This window comes from Mus caroli, chromosome 9 (genome assembly GCF_900094665.2).
Source record: "Mus caroli chromosome 9, CAROLI_EIJ_v1.1, whole genome shotgun sequence".
NCBI classification, from domain to species: Eukaryota; Metazoa; Chordata; class Mammalia; order Rodentia; family Muridae; genus Mus; species Mus caroli.
The window spans coordinates 31,299,833-31,319,480 of record NC_034578.1 but is presented as its reverse complement, the minus strand read 5'-3'; the positions used below and the strand labels follow the sequence as shown (position 1 = coordinate 31,319,480).

Here is a 19,648-nt window from a genome sequence, read left to right as displayed (position 1 = left end):
TATTCTCAGTCCACCTCCCTGTCCTGAGAAGAGTCATAGTCATCACCTCTTTCCTCTGCTCTATCCTTTCTCCTCTCCCCTTTCCTCTCTCTGATCTTCCTTCTCCAGTCTCTCCTCAACCCTTCTTTGCCTCCATCTCTGTCATATTGTATGTTTGTGAAGAAAGTGAGGCTGGTAATGTGAAATTGACCTCCATGCCCCTTGCAATGTACCCATCCTTATTTATTTCTGTGCTACACCTCACTACTTTAATGTCCTGCCTCAAATCCTTCCCTCCTTGGAAAATATGCTTTGTGTGGCTGTTCATGGAAGTTTGTGTGAATGATGAGCAGTAGTAGAGCCTGTTCTGTCATCTTGGTGATGTCCTTGGCATTTGTATTTTTAAACATTGTTCTAATGTTTTTATTTATGGTTTGAGAATTTCATACAATATATTTTGATCATATTCTTGCCCTTCCCCAAGTTTCTTCCAGATCCTTCCTGACCTCCCTACCAGTTTCATGGCTGTATAAACCCTTGATCCTTGAGGAGGGAGAATGTGGTATAGACATATTATTTATGGCAGAGCATTTCAAAGGCTCTTATTCTCTGCATTCTGTCCAATTGTGGGCTTTTTCTGTTAATATCTGAAATTTCTGTCTTCAATTGCTCCATATCATGTGAAATATCTGTATCCTTCCACACTCCTTGCAAATGAGCCTTAGTCTTTTCCCAGTCAATGATTACATTATAAGGTAATGGCATGACACAAATATATTGAAATGAAGTATGACATTTTGTAGCTAACATAACCATAATATTCACTATATCCTGTCCCAATCTATTGCTAACATAGCATCATAGAGAACTGTAGCTAACTTTCAAATATGTTTCTAAAAATGTCCAGAATCAGCCTTCCAAATGAAGACTGTTATTTCAGTATTGGATTTACTTCACCAGGTTACCTAATTTGTTTGTATATATCTGTTGAAAGCATTCCTTCATATTCATTTTTTAATTTCTTTCTTTTTAATTAGATATTTTATTACATTTCAAATGTTATCTCCTTTCCTAATTTCCCCTCCAAAAATCCCCTATCCCCTTCCCCCTCCCACAGATCCCCAAGACACCCACTCCCATTCCTGGTCCTGGCATTCCCCTATACTGGAGCACAGAGCCTTCACAAGACCAAGGGCATCTCCTCCCATGATGACCAACTATGCCATCCTCTGATACATATATAGCTAGAGCCACAAGTTTCACCGTGTGTTTTCTTTTATTGGTGGTATAGTTCCAAGGAGATCTGGGGGTACTGGTTAGTTCATATTGATGTTTCTTCTATGGGGCTTCAGTCCCCTTCAGCTTCCTGGGTATTTCTCTGGCTCCTTCACTGAGGACCTTGTGCTCTGTCCAATGGATGACTGTGAGCATCCACTTCTGTATTTGCCAGGCATTGGCAGAGCCTTGCAGGAGACAGCTATATCAGGCTCCTGTCAGCAGTCTTCTGTTGGCATCTGCCTAGTGTCTGGATTTGGTTGTTGTTTATAGGGTGGATCCCCAAGTGGGGCAGTCACTGGATGGTCAGTCCTTCAGGCTCTGATCCAAACTTTGTCTTTGTAACTCCTTCCATGGGTATTTTGTTCCCCATTCTAAGAATGAACGAAGTATCCACACTTTGGTCTTCCTTCTTCTTGAGTTTCATGTATTTTGTAAATTGTATCTTGGGTATTCTAAGTTTCTGGGCTAATATCTACTTATCAAATGAGGACTGTTATTTACAATATTGGATTTACTTTACCAGGTTACCTAATTTGTTTGTATATTATCTGTTGAAAGTATTCCTTTATATTCTTTTTCTGCTTTTGCAAGGTCAGAAACAATATACTTTCTTTCATTCTCACAATAATAAAATGTATATTTCTCTCCCTCTCTCCATCTTCATGAGCTGCCTTAAAAAGTCTTTGAACATTTGACTTATTCAAAGAACCAATGTTTGCTTTCATTGGCTTCTCAAGTTTGTTCATTTGTTTTTAATGATGGGTGCATATATGGGGGGGATGAAAATTTTGTGCATTTAAAGACCAGAACAGTTGGGAGGATGTGAGCCTCCCAACCACGTCTCTGAGAACAGAACTCAGGTACTCTGTATGAACAGTGTGTGCATTTAACCAGTCAGTCATTCCTTCTGCTCCCAATTGTTTTCCTATTTAATGTTGTGTTTATTAAAACATGGTCTCAGTCCAAATCTCTAGTCTTATTTTGGTTTTTGAGGGAAGGTGCTGGGTTTCAGTTGTTTTTTGGTTTTTTGGTTTTTTTTTTTTTTTTTTTTTTTTTTTTCATAAGGCAGAACACCGGTTATTTGTGTGATATATTTCTTCTTTGATCAAAAACCTAAAGCTAAAGACAAAAAGACTCTAGAAAGATTCTAATAAAGAATGTTAATATGAACACTGAAAGTATGAAAAGGAAACAAATAGAAATTCACAAGATGGCAGGCTGTGCAGAGGTGTCTAGGTGTGGCCTCTCCTTTCTGTTGAATTTACCATGGAAAACAGTGGAGGAGTCCCTTGTTTCTCCTTAGCTAATTTAGAAATTGTTCTCATGTGGCAGCCAAGTTTACTGATATTCTCTATTGAAAATCCAAATAATTTCATTTAATCTCTGTTATCATAAGGACAATAAACAGATTATTGGTGATTTTTCATCTTTGAAATGCAGACCTACCTCCTTAGCCACCTCACTGTCATTAGTATCTTCCCTAATCCTCAGTGCAAGGGGAGCACACTATGGGTGTGTGGAGATGATGGCAATTCTGGGGTTCTGGCATAAAAGCAGTGGCTAGTCTCATGACAGAAGAAAATGCATGTGAATGTTCTTCAAAGACACTTGTGTGCCCTTTCTTGGATCAGTACTTATTGTTTAGATATTCCCTGTAGCCAATATCTTTCAAGGATGTAAAGACCTAGTTTCTTTGAGTTCTTGTCACTCATTGCTGTGTTCTTCACTTTTCTGAGGCAATGAGATAGGCTGTTCTTATCTGACCACTGATGCTTCATGTCCTGATGAAGAAGACGTTGTTCTTTCCACACTGGATCATTAGTAGGCGTCCTGTAGGCACTCGGTAGATTGCAGGAAGCTGAAGCTTTGCACTGGGACAACTGGGTTTTTTTCTCTTGTTTATTTGCCTTATGACTCATGCTGTCTGTCCACAGGAGATCTCATCCATCCAGCTCTGTCACTCACCACCAGCCTCACTGACCTACTCAACAGGTTCTCAATGTGAAAACATTCTCACCACCAATGAAACTATGTGTATATTCTGGAAATTGAATTCAGATCACCAGGCTTGGTGGCAAATGTCTTTACTCACCGACTTTTGTCATGGCCACTTACATTTTCTTAGATTCATCTACTACCCCTCTTTTGTTTGTTTTTGTTTTTCAGAATAATATTTTTACTGATTCTTTGGGAATTTGACATTATACCCTTTTATACTCACCAGTCATTCTATGTCTGCTCCCTCCCTGCTCTTGTGACCTCTCCACAAACAGGCAAACAAAATCAAAACAAAACAAGTCCAGTTTATATACATATACTCATATTCACTGGAGCATGGTCATTCACCACCAGCCTCACTGACCTACTCAACACGGTCTCAGTGTGAAAACATTCTCACCACCAATGAAACTAAGTTCTTATACCTTATGAAGAATAATTTTTATTGTGTGTCTCTGCATGTGCATGAAGTGTGTGTGTGTGTGTGTGTGTGTGTGTGCGCACACGCGCACACACACACACACATGTACACATAACTATGAGGTTCTATTGGATTCTGAGGGAAGAGCAACAATTGTCTTCAAATTCTTAGCCCAGTTGTGAGACCACTATGTTCCAGTGAAAGGGGCTGTACCAAGGCTTAAGGAAAAGCACCTGGGAGAGAGTTAGACTCTGGAAGAAAATGCATTGTAACAGGGCAAAATGCATTACCAACCAACAGTAACACGAATGGCCCTGGCCATTCAACAAAGCCAAACAAAAAGATATGAATGAGGGAAAGGAATTTGTAAGAAGGGTGGTAGGAGTAATAGTAGTCACAGGGTGGAAAGAGGGGATATGTATAGCCAAAGAACAAATTTAATAAAGGGTTTTTATTAAAGAGTTCTATTGTTTTGCTTATTTATTTTGATTTCTTTTTTGTATTTATTGGTTGATTGATTCTGTGGGAGGAAAGAAGAACATGTGTGCACTACTGCACACTTGTGTTAGGAAACAGCTCGCAGGAGTCAGTTCAATGTGTTCACCATGTGTATTCTGAGGATTAAATCAGGTCATTAAGTTTAATAGCAAGCACCTTACTAAGCCATCTCAGCAATCCCCTGAATCCATCTTTTACATATGTATGGGATGCTAAAACAGATGGGCACATTTGTTTCTTTCCACAGAGTAAGGATTTATTGGAAAACAATACGATTTAGATGTTATATCAGTTTCAATTCTTTTAGTTAAACAAGTACTCCTGATTTCACTTGGCTATTGTCCATCATGTTTTAGTCTATTATTAATCACTAACATTAACTATCAGATCATGCACTATGCATGATCTGTGTGTGTGTGTGTGTGTGTGTGTGTGTGTGTGTGTGTGTGTGCACATGCACATATGTGACTGTGTCTGACTCTCTGAGTTTGTTTCTGTGTCTGTGTCACAGAAAGGCTAAAAAAGGGTTAGAAGGTCTTCACTGATCAAAGAAGGTGCCCTGTAGACAGAAACAAAGAGCTGGTGCACACTCAAGGAAAAGTCTCTGTAAGTGACCAGATAAGGAATTATACTAGCCAGGCATAGAAGTACATGTATGTGTACAGAAGTGTTTAACACATGAACCCTAATTAATGACACTTTAATAGGGTAATAGGTGCTCCCAGGGAAACAGTCACCCTTCACCTTTTTTTTTTTTTTTTTTTTTTTTTTTTTTTTTTTTTTTGAGAAGCCAGCTAACCCTTTTGGCATATAATGATCTCCAAACTAGCATTGATCTGTACACTTAGTTCAGAATTCTATTCACTTTGCTACAGAATGTATTTTGCCCTATTACAATGCATTTCCTCCCAGTGTCTAACTCTCTCCCAGGTGCTTTTCCTTAAGCCTTGGTGCAGCCCCTCTCACTTGTGCTCTACAATGTCGATGGTGGGAGCTACAATTTCATTTCCCCTTGGTGAGAGAAAAAACAGAAGACAAAAGTGAGGAACTATACATAGCTCCTTGAATCTTCAGGTTATACACTCTACATAAGAGATACACTCAGACACCTCCCTACCACATCTTGCCTGGTGTCCAGGAAAGCTTATCTCTCTCCTAATGAAGCCTCAATATGAACCATCAAAAAAGGAAAAATGTTTTCCTTCTCAGCTTTCCTCTTCCACTTTAGTGTCTGCCTTCTTCCAAAATGACTGACAGAACCCCCACTACCTTCATCAGAATTCTTAATGAGTCTCAAAGGCTGATCTCTCTGTTCCTCTCCTGCATTTATTTTCTTTTTTATGAATTATATATTTTTAAGTTTATTACCATTAGTGTTTTTCTGTATGTATGTCTGTGCAAGGGACTTGAATCCCCTAGAGATGGAGATACAAATGGTTGTGAGCTGTCATATGGGTGCAGGGAATTGAACCTATGTCCTTTGGAAAAGCAGCTAGTGCTCTTAATTGCTGAGCCATTTCTCCAGCCCCTCTCACCTCCATTTCTAAGAAGCATGTATTTCGTAGGATTCTAAGCCTTCCTACATTCTAATTCTTTTTTATTTGCTTTATTGCTTCATGATGAGAAAATATACATAATTTCAAGTTATCTGAATTTGTTAATATTTAAAAACATATTTTGAGTAAATAGACTTACATTCCATTCTTCTTTCCTTTTTGTACCCCAGCTCCTCCCAGAAACCCCTCCCTCTCAAAACCTGCAATACCTTTTGGCTTTTATCATATTCTTTAAAATTTATAAAATATTGTAACAATAAAAATGAGTATTATAAAACTTGTTTGATATAAAACAATCAATTGAACAGTCTTATGTAGATGTTTGTCTATAGTAATACTGAAAATACATCCTTTTTTCTCAATATAAATTTCAAATAACTCCAAATATATTAACTGGATGATATTTTAAAATAATATATCACTATTAGTATTTTAATGAATGTAAATAAAGTGTTTGTATGTTTGTTTTATTTTTAGAAGAGCTTAAAATCTTCGCTCTTACTGTGGTACAAGCACAAAATAAGAACAGATTTTGGACATTGGAGTTCAATGTAATGAGGCTGTACTTGAATGTCCCTCATATCACCCAAGGAGTTTTACCTCCATGGTAGATAAGCTAAGAGCTGACAGTTCTGCTGCACCAAGGAATGAATTGTAGGCACAATTCTTGGGTACAGATTTCCTGTTACGGTCAAAGCTTTTTGAATTGAGTGATTCTCATCATTCTCAGCCCACAGGGAACAGGTTACATTCATTTAAGAAATGGTGTGTGTATTATGATGATCAATCCGTGAAGTCATTCATCAAATGTTTCGATGAACAATGGTTCTGCTTGGAGGGTGGCACAGACATTAGATGAGGGTAAGATTCTGACTCATTGGCTGTGATGATTTTGAAAAGCATTAATCTCAGAATCAGAGTAACTTATAAAGTTCTCTTCTCCAAAATTGATACAATAATTATAAATATCAAGCAAAGCCTTCAGTCTCACTCTTTGCTGTTCTCTTACAAGCCACCTCTCAAATTAATAGTCTACATTTCTTTTGGCTGTATAAATAATTTTTAAACATGCAAGCTGTTCTGAAAACCATAGTACAGTGAAAAAATCAAATAAACAATTCTACTGATAGAGAGGATGAGACAGAAGAAGCATGATTTCAAGACCATTTTGTGGCACACAGAAAGACCCTGTCATGTACAAAGAAGCAGAAAGTGTATATGCATTGTACAATTCCTGACCTATTTCTATCCTTACCAAATTAGAGAGACCACGGGGTTACAGCCAACAAATTTCTAATTCCTCATATTTTTGAATTTCAATTGATTAGGATATGTTGGTAATATTAATTCTCATATTAAGAGATATTAAGGAAAAGTGATTATTACTTCCTGTTAATTTTCTTGTTAGAGGTAGAATTATGTTTGTGTGAGTTTGTTGAAAGATTACTTTCTTGCTTCATCTAGGGTGTAGTTTCACACCTTTGTGTTGGTGTTTTTCATCTATTATCCTTTGTAGGGCTGGATTTGTGGAAAGATATTGTGTAAATTTGGTTTTTTCATGGAATATCTTGTTTTCTCTGTCTATGATGATTGGGAGTTTTGCTGGGTATACTAGTCTATGGGAATTGAGAGTTTTACTGGGTATACTAGNCTGGGCTGGCATTTGTGTTCTCTTAGCGTCTGTATGACATCTGCCCAGGATCTTCTAGCTTTCATACTCTCTGATGAGAAGTCTGGTATAAGTCTGATAGGTCTACTTTTATATGTTACTTGACCCTTTTCCCTTACTGCTTTTAAAATTCTTTGTTTAGTACATTTGGTGTTTTGATTACTATGTGACAGGAGGAATTTCTTTTCTGGTCCAGTCTATTTGGAGTTCTGTAAGCTTCTTGTATGTTCAAGGCCATCTCTTTCTTTAGGTTAGGGAAGTTTTCTTCTATAATTTTGTTGAAGATATTTACTGGCCTTTTAAGTTGGGAATCTTCACTCTCTTCTATATCTATTATTCTTAAGTTTGGTCTTCTCATTGTGTACTGAATTTCCGGGATGTTTTGGGTTAGGAGCTTTTTGCTTTTCGAGTTTTCTTTCACTATTGTGTCAATGTTTTCTATTGTATCTTCTGCACCTGAAATTCTCTCTTCTATCTCTTGTATTCTGTTGGCGATGCTTGCATCTATGACTCCTGACCTCTTTCCTAAGTTTTCTAACTCCAGGGTTGTCTCCCTTTGTAATTTCTTTATTGTTTCTAGTTTCACTTTTAGATCTTGGATGGATTTGTTCCTTTCCTTTGCCTGTTTGTGTATTCCTGTAACTCTTTAAGGGATTTTTGTGTTTCCTCTTTAATGGCTTCTAGCTGTTTACCTGTGTTCTCCTGTATTTCTTTAAGGGAGTTATTTATGTTCTTCTTAATGTCCTCTATCATCATCATGAGAAGTAATTTTACATCTGAATTTTGCTTTCCTGGTGTGTTGGGGTATCCAGGACTTTATTTGGTGGAAGAATTAGGTTCTAATACTGCCAAGTAACCTTGGTTTCTGTTGCTTATGTTCTTATGCTTGCCTCCCACCATCTGGTTATCTATAGTGCTACCTTCCCTGAATATGTCTGTCTGGAGCCTGTCATTCCTGTAATCCTGGTTGTATCAGAACTCCTCTGAGTCAAGCTGTCTCTATGATTCTGTGATTCTATGATCCTGAAATCCTGGGTGTGTCCGAGATCCTGGGAAAAAAGCTGCCTTTGGGATCTAGAGATCCTGATGTTACCAAGCTCCTGGTATCCTGGGATCCTCTGTTCCTGGGTGTGTTAGAGCACCTGGGAGTGGAGCTGTCTCAGCGTGTTGTGGGGCTGGCTGCAGAGTTTGTGCCCAAGGTCTGCTCAGGGCACCAGACCATACAGACCAGAAAAAACCCGTGCCACTGCTCTGGTGGAGTTCCTGCATGCCTGAGTCCAGCTGGTCCCAGTTACTTCCAGTGTTAGGGAACAGATCTTGTGTCCTCCTCACCTGATTCTCTGATCCTGGGCATGTTAGACTGCCTGGGAGTGAAGCTGTCTCTGGGTGTTGTGGTGCTGCATTCTAATTCTTTTTTCCTATATATTCTCTCAGCTTTTACAAGTGTGTTGGTGTAGATCACTCTGGTCCCTGCTGATCCAATCCTGATCTATTCTGTGTACTTTCACAGAGAGAGATAATGACAGGATTACATACCTGGATATCAAAAATCCTGAGAGACATGCTGGAAGAAATCAAGCCCAGGACTTCCCTAGTGAGTCTCTCTCCCACCAAGTTACAAAGAAAACATTAGAGTCACTGGTTTTCCTAGGATCAGGGTATGCCTTTTAATGTCTTCTCAGTGTCCCACCCCTAACTCCTATTGAAGAAACTAGCCTTACCACTGTATAAATAGTGGGACTTCCTGTCCTAACCTGAACCTTTTTGCCTCCAAAATGTGCAAGTCCCACTTACTGAGATGCTTCATCTTTCTGTGCTGTTTGAAAGGTGAGTCATGACAATCACCAGTTGATGAGCTGTGTCCAGGATCCAGGAGTGTGTAAGAACTCTCATGATAAAGGCCAGCCTTGGCAGCCCAGCAGAAAAAGCAGCTTTTGTGTGTCATGCTTACCACCCACACACTATCAGGTCACTGGGACACTAACCAAAGCCCTCTTGCTCAACAGAGGAAGTAGATGGTTTGCCAACAGATTGACTGATTCCTAGAAGCTGTGAAGTGTGGGATGACAAATTATATTTCACAGAGAGTATGAATTTTACCTTTTTGTTTTTTCAACAGTTTTCTCTGGGTCATTTCCAGGTGATGCTAGCAAACGTAAGTAGAAACAGCTGTGTAGAAACAGAGGTGCAAAGGGATATGGAGAGGGGAGAATTGAGGCTGAGCAGAGTGAGGTGGCACTGGCAGCTAAAAGTAGCCCACAAATAGATGGAATTCCCACAATGAGCAGTCTCTTCTGGCAAGATTCAGCCACAGTGGTAGCTGTCTTTAGGGTTAACAAAGAATTAGAGCAGAAACCGATCATCCTGGAGGCAAGGACAAAGGACAAGAGAAGTGGAATGTGGGGTTCACAGAAACCAGATGGTCAAATCTAAGGTAGCAACCTCCTGGATTGCAGAGGTCTGTTCTCACTGTCAGATCCCAGCTGAGACCATCATGGAGGTTTAACTGAAGAAAGAAGATGAAATTAACGATCATGTGTATCTGTTCCCTTCCTACTGGTCTATGCTATATCTCTTAGGGGTGAAAAGAAGAATCTCAGAGGCTCTAAAGAAATGGAAAGGATAAAGGAAAAAAGTGGGACAAGACAGCATAAGCAGTTATAGGGAGATTTTTTTAAAAAGCCTCAAAAAACTCCAAGATGGAAGGCAAAATGAGCCCTGAAGAAAGAGAGGTGCAAAGGGAGGGTAAATCTTAGGCAGAACTGCAGACTTGTTCTCTTTCTCTCACCTGAACAGCTGGTAAAGTACTGGTTCATGAAAATAACAATGGTAAGTACAAAAAACACCCTAGCCTGACCATCTTGGCACTGATATGTTTCTCTTTTCCTTGTGCCTTTCCCTTTCTATCCCTGCCCATCTTCTAAGCTGAGGCCTCTGGGACCATAAATTCCTGCCAACCTTTTGGTTTTACTCATTCTAGTGCTTTGATGGGTATGGGGTGGGGGACACTCCCAGCTATAAGCAGGCTTCACTCAAAGTAGTGAATGGGCTTTTTCCCAGTAATATCCTCCTTTCTCATGTCTCTCTTTAAGTTGTGGAAATTGTGCAGTGTAGGATGTGCCACCTCAAGTTCCCTGGAGAAAATTGCACCAGAGGAAGAGGAATATGTACTGCAACAACAGAAGAGGCCTGTGTGGCTGGGAAAATCTTCAAAAGTGAGTAGTGGGATAAAGAAGCAAAGACAGGGAAGAGAAAGCAGGACATGTGGGCCTTGGGGGTGGGCTTCTGGTTGCTGTAGACAGCCTCACTCCAAAGTAGCTGGTAATACCCATGATGCACCATGGTAAAGAAAGAAATGGTGGTGGGTGCTAAAGCAGGAGTGATACTCAAGGCAACACTAAGAATCCTGGAGAGAACAGGGGTAGGAGTGGGGTCAAATGCAGAAAAGATGGAGATAATACTCACTCTCTGGAGACCAGCTGGTTGGTAATGAAAGCCAATCTCTGTGTATCTGCCCAAGGTTTTGCATGAATGGCTCCAGGCTATGAAAACAGAAGGGCCAGTATCAGGAATATGTACTGGTTACATCTACTTCTGAATAATATTACATGCCATTTCTCTAGTTTCCTACCTTTGTGATATCCAAGCATTGAGATTTTACAGTAGAAACTCTCACAGTGGCAATCCTTGATGCACTTAAGCCTCTCATGATGACCTTTCTACCTCCAGTAAAACCTTAAAACTGTTCCATTTCTTTTCTTTTGGGTAGCCTCCAACTTCCAATGGCTTCCAACCCTTCACATCTGAATAATGGTGTACAAACTCCACATGGTGATTTTTAGATGCTAATGTGGGTTAGGGAGAAGTGATTTACAGAATCCTCTTCTGGGCTTGCTGATCTGTTCCTCTTCTTCTGCAGGGGATGGTACCACATGGTTAAACTTCATGGGCTGCTTAAAGAACTGTGCTAATGTGAAAAGAATAAAATGGGGTCCCTATCTGGTGGACTTCAGATGCTGCCGGGGCCAAGACATGTGCAATGAAAAGTTTTAAATGCTTCTATCTATCTGTACTCCAACATGTGGGTGATGGGATGGCCTCTCCACAATGACCTCCTGAGGACAAGCCTGCAAAAAAAGGTCTGCAAATGCATGGCTCTGCCTTCTACATGACAGAGGGAAAGCACCCTTTTTCTAAAGTCCCTTCCTGTTTCAAAACCAATAAAAAGTGAATAAATAAAACTTTTTTACCAATATCAGCACATGCTTGGGTTGTTGGTAAACCTAGTAGAGCTAGGTTTAACATTGGATAACAAGGTACTAAGGATGAAAGAAATAATTAAAATTCAAAAAATGTCTCCTTCCTTTCCCTTCTTCTATTCTGTGGCAGAATTGTTTTACTACCATGTAGTAATTATACGTAATAATCAGATTTGCTTTAATGTTTTCACACATGTATATTATGTATTCTAATCATATTCATCTGCTCTCTTGTCTTCAACTCCAGTGATCACCTTCTCAACTACCCTCATCTCTACTTTCTTTTTTTTTTTAATATTTTTTATTACATATTTTCCTCAATTACATTTCCAATGCTATCCCAAAAGTCCCCCATAGCGCCCCCCACTTCCCTACCCACCCATTCCCATTCTTTTGGCCCTGGCATTCCCCTATATTGGGGCATATAAAGTTTGCAAGTCCAATGGACCTCTCTTTCCAGTGATGGCCGAATAGGCCATCTTTCGATACATATGCAGCTAGAGACAAGAGCTCCAGGGTAGTCATCTCTACTTTCATGTTGTGTGTGTGTGTGTGTGTGTGTGTGTAGCTTAATGAGTTTAATCAGAGTTGCTTAAAGGAGCCTCTAAAGGTTATTTACAGGTATGAAAAAATGTCTCTCCTTTCCCCATCAAACACTAATCTTATGAGTCCCCTGGGAAGGGTAGGGCCTCATGAGCCCCTCCCCAGATAAGCACAACTGCCATGAAATCAAGAATTCATTAATCAGATTATTCCCAGAAAACAGAACTTCCCAGAACTCCACCCCAACCATGAGCCCTTCCAGTCTTCCCATACTCTCTTCTGCGATGTTCCCTGAGCCTTGGAAGTGATGATACAGATATTCTACTCATGGCTTTCTTATGACAAGTTATGAGTCTCTGTAGCTACTACTCACCACTGCAAGAAGCTTTTCTGACAAAAGCAGGCAGCAGCACTGATTTAGAGAGACAAACACAGTTATTTAGAAGGCAAGCTGACAGGTCCATTTACAATGTCCATCATGTCCGTTTACCAGACCAGTGGTTATAGCTTTCTCACTAAAGTCTATAACCAGTGTAGCTAAAGATTTATTAATTCTTTATCTTGTTTTTCTCCCTGCTTCTTATTCCGCCTCAACTAAAGTATGTACCACTGACATCCTGAAAAGAGATGTGTATGTTGAAAAAAGGAAATGGGTAATTGGCTTTTCTTCATTTTGTTCATGGATGCTTCTGCAGGATGAGAAAGGGTTAGGGTGTGGAAAGAACCTGTACTAGAGATACAAAGAGATAAGGATCTTCTGCCATCTTTGGGGCTATGAACTAGAGATGTGGGATTGTGGGAGGACTCTGTGGGATTCTAGAGATTCCCAGGCACCAGTTTCCCTGGAGAACTCTTAGAGGATCCCAAGAAGGGAAGAGCTCTAAGAAGCTAAGACCACCAAGAATGAAGCGCAGCCCTATGGACCTTGAGAGCTGTAGGGTCAAGGAAACTCTCTGGAACTGGATAATAGATACTCTTGGCTAGGTTAAGCTCCCAACTCCTTCCATCTTTCATACATTCAGGCTTCCCATGTTGTGTGATTCTAGCATATTATAAAATGAACATGTCATAGGGATTGAGGCTGATTTCTAACACTGCTGTGGACAGACCCTGAAAAGGATGGTTAAATCCTATTATGAGAACAAAAGAAGTACATTTCTTCAATACCCCATAATTGTTCTCTCCCTTCTCTCTCTTCTCTCTCTCTCTCCCATTGCAAACTCTCCTTCAATCTGTTAAAGAAAAACATTTATTCAAATCACACCACATTCCAGGTAGTGCTAGATACTTAGATGTGACAGTCATGATCTCTGTTCTTGTGAGGTTTAGTCTAATATGATATTCAGACATAACAACATGAGCAAAATCTATCTGCATAAATACTTCATATACCCTTTCTCATTCCCTCTTCACTGAACCTAAGAAACTCACCACCAGTGATGTCTGGCTATAAGTCTCTGTATTTGTTCCCATCTGCTGCTGGAGGAAGTAAGAGATAATAATTTAACAACCAACTCAGCCACCTTACTGGTAATATACATATGTATGCATATATATATATATATATATATATATATATATACATATCACCCTTTTATATGTATTTGGACTCTCTTTAACAAGAAAAATAACTTTGTGGCTTTCTCTAATAAGGTTCATTTATCCTCCACATAAAGAATTTCTCACCATTTGCCAGGAGACAGTTCCAAATTTATCTTAATCTTGAAGTATTAACACAGATATTCCTTTCTGTGCTAATGGTAAATACTCTTGAATGCACTCAATTTCACTTGTCATTCAACAGCAATTCTTACATGAAGCAATAAAGAGATGGAGAAGAAACATTACCTCAGAAACAAAAGAAATGTACATAACTGTCCAGGGTTTGTTTGAATCAACAAGTGATCTCTATAACATGCATGCCTGTGTCTTGTTCACCTGCCTCCCTGAATAGAACCTTCTGGATCTTTTATCTCTCTTTAAGGGGGGATGTGAGACTTTCTATTTTGAGCATTCAAGTCCTCAGAAGCTTTGCTGTTTTCAGTTCCAACATTTCATGAGTTTTTTAAATAGTACTTCTAGATGCCAAGCTAAGCCATCCCTGCCTCACTGGGCTACAACAACCCACTTTCCCTATAACATGAAAATTTTCCCAGTCAGGAAAAAGACCTCCATTCTTGTTATTTCATGGACATAAGGATCCCATATTCATCAGATTCTACACTTCAAATCCTCGGAAACAGTTCTTGGCTAACAAATCAAAATTCTAGGAGCAAATGCTCTTAACCACTGGTTTTATTTTTTCAGAGAGCCACTTCTGTGGCTGGAGAGATGACTCAGTGAGCAATTGCTCTTAACCACTGGGAACCCAGATTTGGCTGCCAGTATTGATTCACACAAACAAAGAATGACACTTTCTAAATAGGTTTTTAACTTTTTTCAATGTGTTTATATTTGAAGGGTGTACATGTGTACACATGCCCAGTGTTGTGAGAACAACATTTTGGAAGTCAGTTCTTTCTTTTTTAACAATTTTTTTATTAGATATTATCTTCATTTACATTTCAGATGCTTTTCAGAAAGTACCCTATATACTCCCCCAACCCTGCTTCCCAACCCACACACTCCCGCTTCCTGGCCCTGGCATTACCTTGTATTAGGGCATATAAAGTTTGCAAGACCAAGGGGCCTCTCTTCCCAATGATGACTAACTAGGCCATCTGCTGCTATATATGCAGTTAGAGACATGAGCTCTGGGGGTACTGGTTAGTTCATATTGTTGTTCCTCCTATAGGGTTGCAGACCCCTTCAGCTCCTTGGGTACTTTCTCTAGCTCCTTCTTTAGGGGCCCTGTGTCCCATCCAATAGATGACTGTGAGGATACACTTCTGTATTTGCCAGGCACTGGAAGAGCCTCACAAGAGACAGCTCCTGTCAGCAAAATCTTGCTGGCATATGCAATAGTGTCTGCATTTGGTGGCTGATTATGGGATGGATCCCCGAGTGGGGCAGTCTCTGGATGGTCCATCCTTCTGTCTCAGCTCCAAATTTTGTCTCTGTAACTCTTTCCATAGGTATTTTGTTCCCCGTTCTAAGAAGGAACAAAGTATCCACATTTTAGTCTTCCTTCTTCTTGATTTTCATGTGTTTTGCAAATTGTATCTTGGGAATTCTAAGTTTCTTGGCTAATATCCACTTATCAGTGAGTGCATATCAGGTGGGTTCTTTTGTGATTGGGTTACCTCACTCAGGATGATGTCCTCCAGATCCATCCATTTGCCTAAGAATTTAATAAGTTCATTGTTTTTAATAGCTGAGTAGTACTCCATTGTGTAAATGTATCACATTTTCTGTATCCATTCCTCTGTTGAGGAACATCTAGGTTCTTTCCAGCTTCTGGCTATTATAATTAAGGCTGCTATGAACATAGTGGAGTATGTGTTCTTATTACCAGTTGGAACATCTTCTGGGTATATGCCCAAGAGAGGTATTGCTGGATTCTCTGGTAGTACTATGTCTAATTTTCTGAAAAACCACCAAACTGATTTCCAGAGTGGTTGTACCAGCTTGCAATCACACCAGCAATGAAGGAGTGTTCCTCTTTCTCCACATCCTCATCAGCATCTGCTGTCACCTGAATTTTGGATCTTAGCCATTCTGACTGAAGTGAGGTGGAATCTCAGGGTTGTTTTGATTTGCATTTCCCTGATGATATTAAGGATATTGAACATTTTTTCAGGTGTTTCTCAGCCATCCGGTATTCCTCAGTTGAGAATTCTTTGTTTAGCTCTGTGCCCCATTTTTAATGGGATTATTTAAATTTCTGGAGTCCAGCTTCTTGAGTTCTTTGTATATAATGGATATTAGTCCCCTATCAGATTTAGGATTGGTAAAAATCCTTTCCCAATCTGTTGGTGGCCTTTTTGTTTTATTGACAGTGTCTTTTGCCTTACAGAAGCTTTGTGATTTTATGAGGTCCCATTTGTCGATCCTTGATCTTACAACACAAGCCATTGCTGTTACGTTCGGGAATTTTTCCCCTGTGCCCATATCTTTGAGTCTTTTTCCCCTGTGCCCATATTTTCCCGAGTTAGAAAGGGCAATTTGCAAATTCATCTGGAATAATAAAAACCTAGGATAGCAAAAACTATTCTCAACAATAAAAGAACCTCTGGGGGAATCACCATTCCTGACCTCAAGCTGTACTACGGAGCAATTGTGGGGAAAAAACCGCATAGTACTGTTATAGCGACAGTCAGGTATATCAATGGAATAGAATTGAAGACCCAGAAATGAACCCACATACCTATGGTCACTTGATCTTTGACAAGAGAGCTAAAACCATCCAGTGGAAAAAAGACAGCATTTTCAACAAATGGTGTTGGCTTTACTGGGGGTTATCATGTAGAAGGATGTGAATTGATCCATTCTTATCTCCTTAAACAAAGCTCAAGTCTAAGTGGATCAAGGAACTCCACATAAAACCAGAGACACTAAAACTTATAGAGGAGAAAGTGGATAAAAGCTTCCACCTTGTTTTTGAGGCAGCATCTCTTTCTGCCACTGCTGCACTGTGTACTTCAGGTTATCTGGCCTGGGCTTTTCTACTGGTTGTCCTGTCTGCCTCCCATCTTGCTGCATCAGCACTGGGATTACAAGTGTTTACCACTGCAGCTGGCTTTTACACAAGCTCTGGTAATCAAGCTCAAGTCATGAAGCTTGTATGTCAAGTATCTACATGCTTAGCATCTCCCCGGCCCTGTGAGTGCTTTTTTTGTTTGTTTGTTTGTTTTGCTTTTGGTTTGTTTTATTTATTTATTTGTTTATTTATTTATTTATTTGATATTAATATTTGTAATTAAGGTTTATTTATTTTTATTTTATTTTTTATTAGGTATTTTCTTCATTTATATCTCCAATGCTATCCCAAAAGTTGCCCATACCCTCCCCCCCACTCCCCTACCCACCCACTCCCACTTCTTGGCCTTGGCGTTCCCCTGTACTGAGGCATATAAAGTTTGCAAGACCTATGGGCCTCTTTTTCCAATGATGGCTGACTAGGCCATCTTCTGATACATCAGCCTCCAAACGCTAACACCATTGCATACACTAGCAAGATTTTGCTGAAAGGACCCTGATATAGCTGTGTCTTGTGAGGCTCTTCCAGTGCCTGGCAAACACAGAAGTGGATGCTCACAGTCAGCTATTGGATGGATCACAGGACCCCTAATGGAGGAGCTAGAGAAAGTACCCAAGGAGTTAAAGGGGTCGGCAACCCTATAGGTGGAACAACAATATGAACTAACCAGTATCCCCCCCAGAGCTCGTGTTTCTACCTGTGAGTGCTTTTAATGTACTTTTTTGTTGAAACTTGCTCAATGATAGGAGATGCGCATTTTATGCACCTATGGAATAGTTTTTTATTCTCCTTTTTCTCTGACACTTTTTAATTAACTCAGTGTTTGTGTGTGTGTGTTCTCTATTAGCTTCTAATAGCATGTCATTTGTAATTTTCTTATTAGTTATGCCTTATTGACATTTTTATTCTTTTAAGTTTTTTTTAAACTGGAGGAGTATTAATTACATCATTTCCTCTTCTCTTTCCTCCCTCCAAACATGCCTGTGTACACCCTCCTTGCTCTATTTCAAATTTATGACCTCTTTTCCTTTAATTATTGTTGTGTCCCTGTGTGTATATACATATATACAGGTATGTGTATATACATATATGTGTGTGTATCTATTCCTAAATACAACCTACTCAGTACACCTAATGTTACTTGTCTGTGTATGTTTTCAGAGCTAACCATGCCATGTTGGATAACCAGTTGTTGTGCTTTTTCCTGACGAAGACCATTTCTCCATCTCTCCTCACTCCTTAGTTGCTGTAGTTCTTTGTCTAGTGTTGAGGCTTCCTGACCTTTCTCCCTTCTAAATTAGCATGACTGCTGGTGCTGTTCATGTTCAGAATATATTTATGCAGTAATATTAGAAGAACTTCATGTATGTAGCTTCTGATATTTCAAGGAGACACAATCCCTCCACCCACCCATCCCCCCCCCAAAAAAAACTATTCCTCAAACTCATAAAATCTTTCTGCCTCTTCCATAATAATCCCTGTGCCTTAAGTGCATGGGTTGTATTGTAGATATATTTATTGGAGCTGCAATCCACAACTCTGCATGTTGTTTGGTTATGATTTTCTGTAATAGTCTTCATCTGCTACAAAAGGAAGTTCCTTAGGTGAGGAGTGAGAGCTACAGTTATCAGGTAGCTGTGGTCGTTATACAGTGTTTCAAATATTTGCCAAATATTTGCATTTGCATTCTGAATGCTGTCTATTCACTTAAAAAGCCTACTTCTTAATTAGTTGATATGGGTTTATTTACATATGTTTAATTTTTGCAATTTGTTTAATGTATACTAGTTATTAATCTCATATCTGCTTTGTAGTTGACAAATATATTTCCCATTTTGGGCTGCCCCATAAATATGCTGATTATTTCCTTTGCTATGTAAAATCTTCTTAATTTGTCATTTATTTTTATTTTATATTATTTTATTTATATAAAATTTTGTATGATTTATCACAATAGTACCATTTGACAGTTCTTGGAATCAATCCCTCTCCTTTTATAGTCCTCTTCAGAAATGTCTCATCTAGGCCTTTATCTTCAAGTGTTTTGCCTTGTGTTTTCTTTTTTTTTTATGTTCATAGCAGTCTTATTTATAATAGCCAGAAGCTAGAAAGAACCCTGATGTCCCTCAATAGAGGAATGGATACAGAAAATGTGGCACATCCACACAATGGAGTACTACTCAGCTATTAAAAACAATTAATTTATGAAATTCTTTTTTATTGTATTAATTTTATCTTTTTTCTTTTTTTAATTAGGTATTTATTTCATTTACATTTCCATTGCTATCCCAAAAGTCCCCCACACGCTCCCCCACCCACCCACTCAAAATTCTTGGCCCTGGCGTTCCCCTGTACTAAAGCATATAAAGTTTGCACAACCGATGGGCCTCTCTTTCCACTGATGGCCGACTTTTCCCCTGTGTCCATATCTTCAAGGCTTTTCCCTACTTTCTCCTCAATAAGTTTCAGTGTCTCTGGTTTTATGTGGAGTTCCTGAAGAAAACTAACTAATCCTTCCCAAGCAGCTATCAATTGACAATAGTCCCTCAAACTTTGTGGGACATCATGAGCCTTTGACTCATCCGGGCTGAAATTTTGGCTCATTTGGTCTTGTGCATACAGTCTCAGCCTATATGAATTCATATGTACAGCTGTGCTACCATGGCCAGAAAATACTGTTTCTCTACTGACATCTACTCTTTCTGTCTCTTACAGTCTTTCTTTCCCTTCTTCTGTGATGATCTCTCACCTTTAGGGGAAGAGGATGTGATAGAGATGTTCCATTTAGGCTGGGCATTCTGGTCTCTT

General features: G+C 39.3%; 1 protein-coding gene across 1 annotated transcript; it reads left to right on the top strand.

Moving 5' to 3' along the window:
• The first annotated feature begins 9,174 nt into the window (after positions 1-9,174).
• Positions 9,175-11,463, top strand: Pate1 (prostate and testis expressed 1). The gene is made up of 5 exons (XM_021173430.1): positions 9,175-9,226; positions 9,519-9,554; positions 10,196-10,228; positions 10,492-10,614; positions 11,319-11,463. Exons 1-5 carry the CDS (start codon positions 9,175-9,177, stop codon positions 11,450-11,452), a joined length of 378 nt encoding a protein of 125 aa, XP_021029089.1. The 3' UTR covers positions 11,453-11,463.
• Positions 11,464-19,648: the final 8,185 nt, after the last annotated feature.

Excerpts from the sequence above, each read along its gene's own strand:
- Pate1 (XM_021173430.1), top strand. The coding sequence starts at position 9,175 with ATGTGCAAGTCCCACTTACTGAGATGCTTCATCTTTCTGTGCTGTTTG. Across the intron at positions 9,227-9,518 it reads CTTTCTGTGCTGTTTGAAAG|TTTTCTCTGGGTCATTTCCA; the intron begins GTGAGTCATGAC and ends TTTTTTCAACAG. Across the intron at positions 9,555-10,195 it reads TCCAGGTGATGCTAGCAAAC|CTGGTAAAGTACTGGTTCAT; the intron begins GTAAGTAGAAAC and ends TCACCTGAACAG.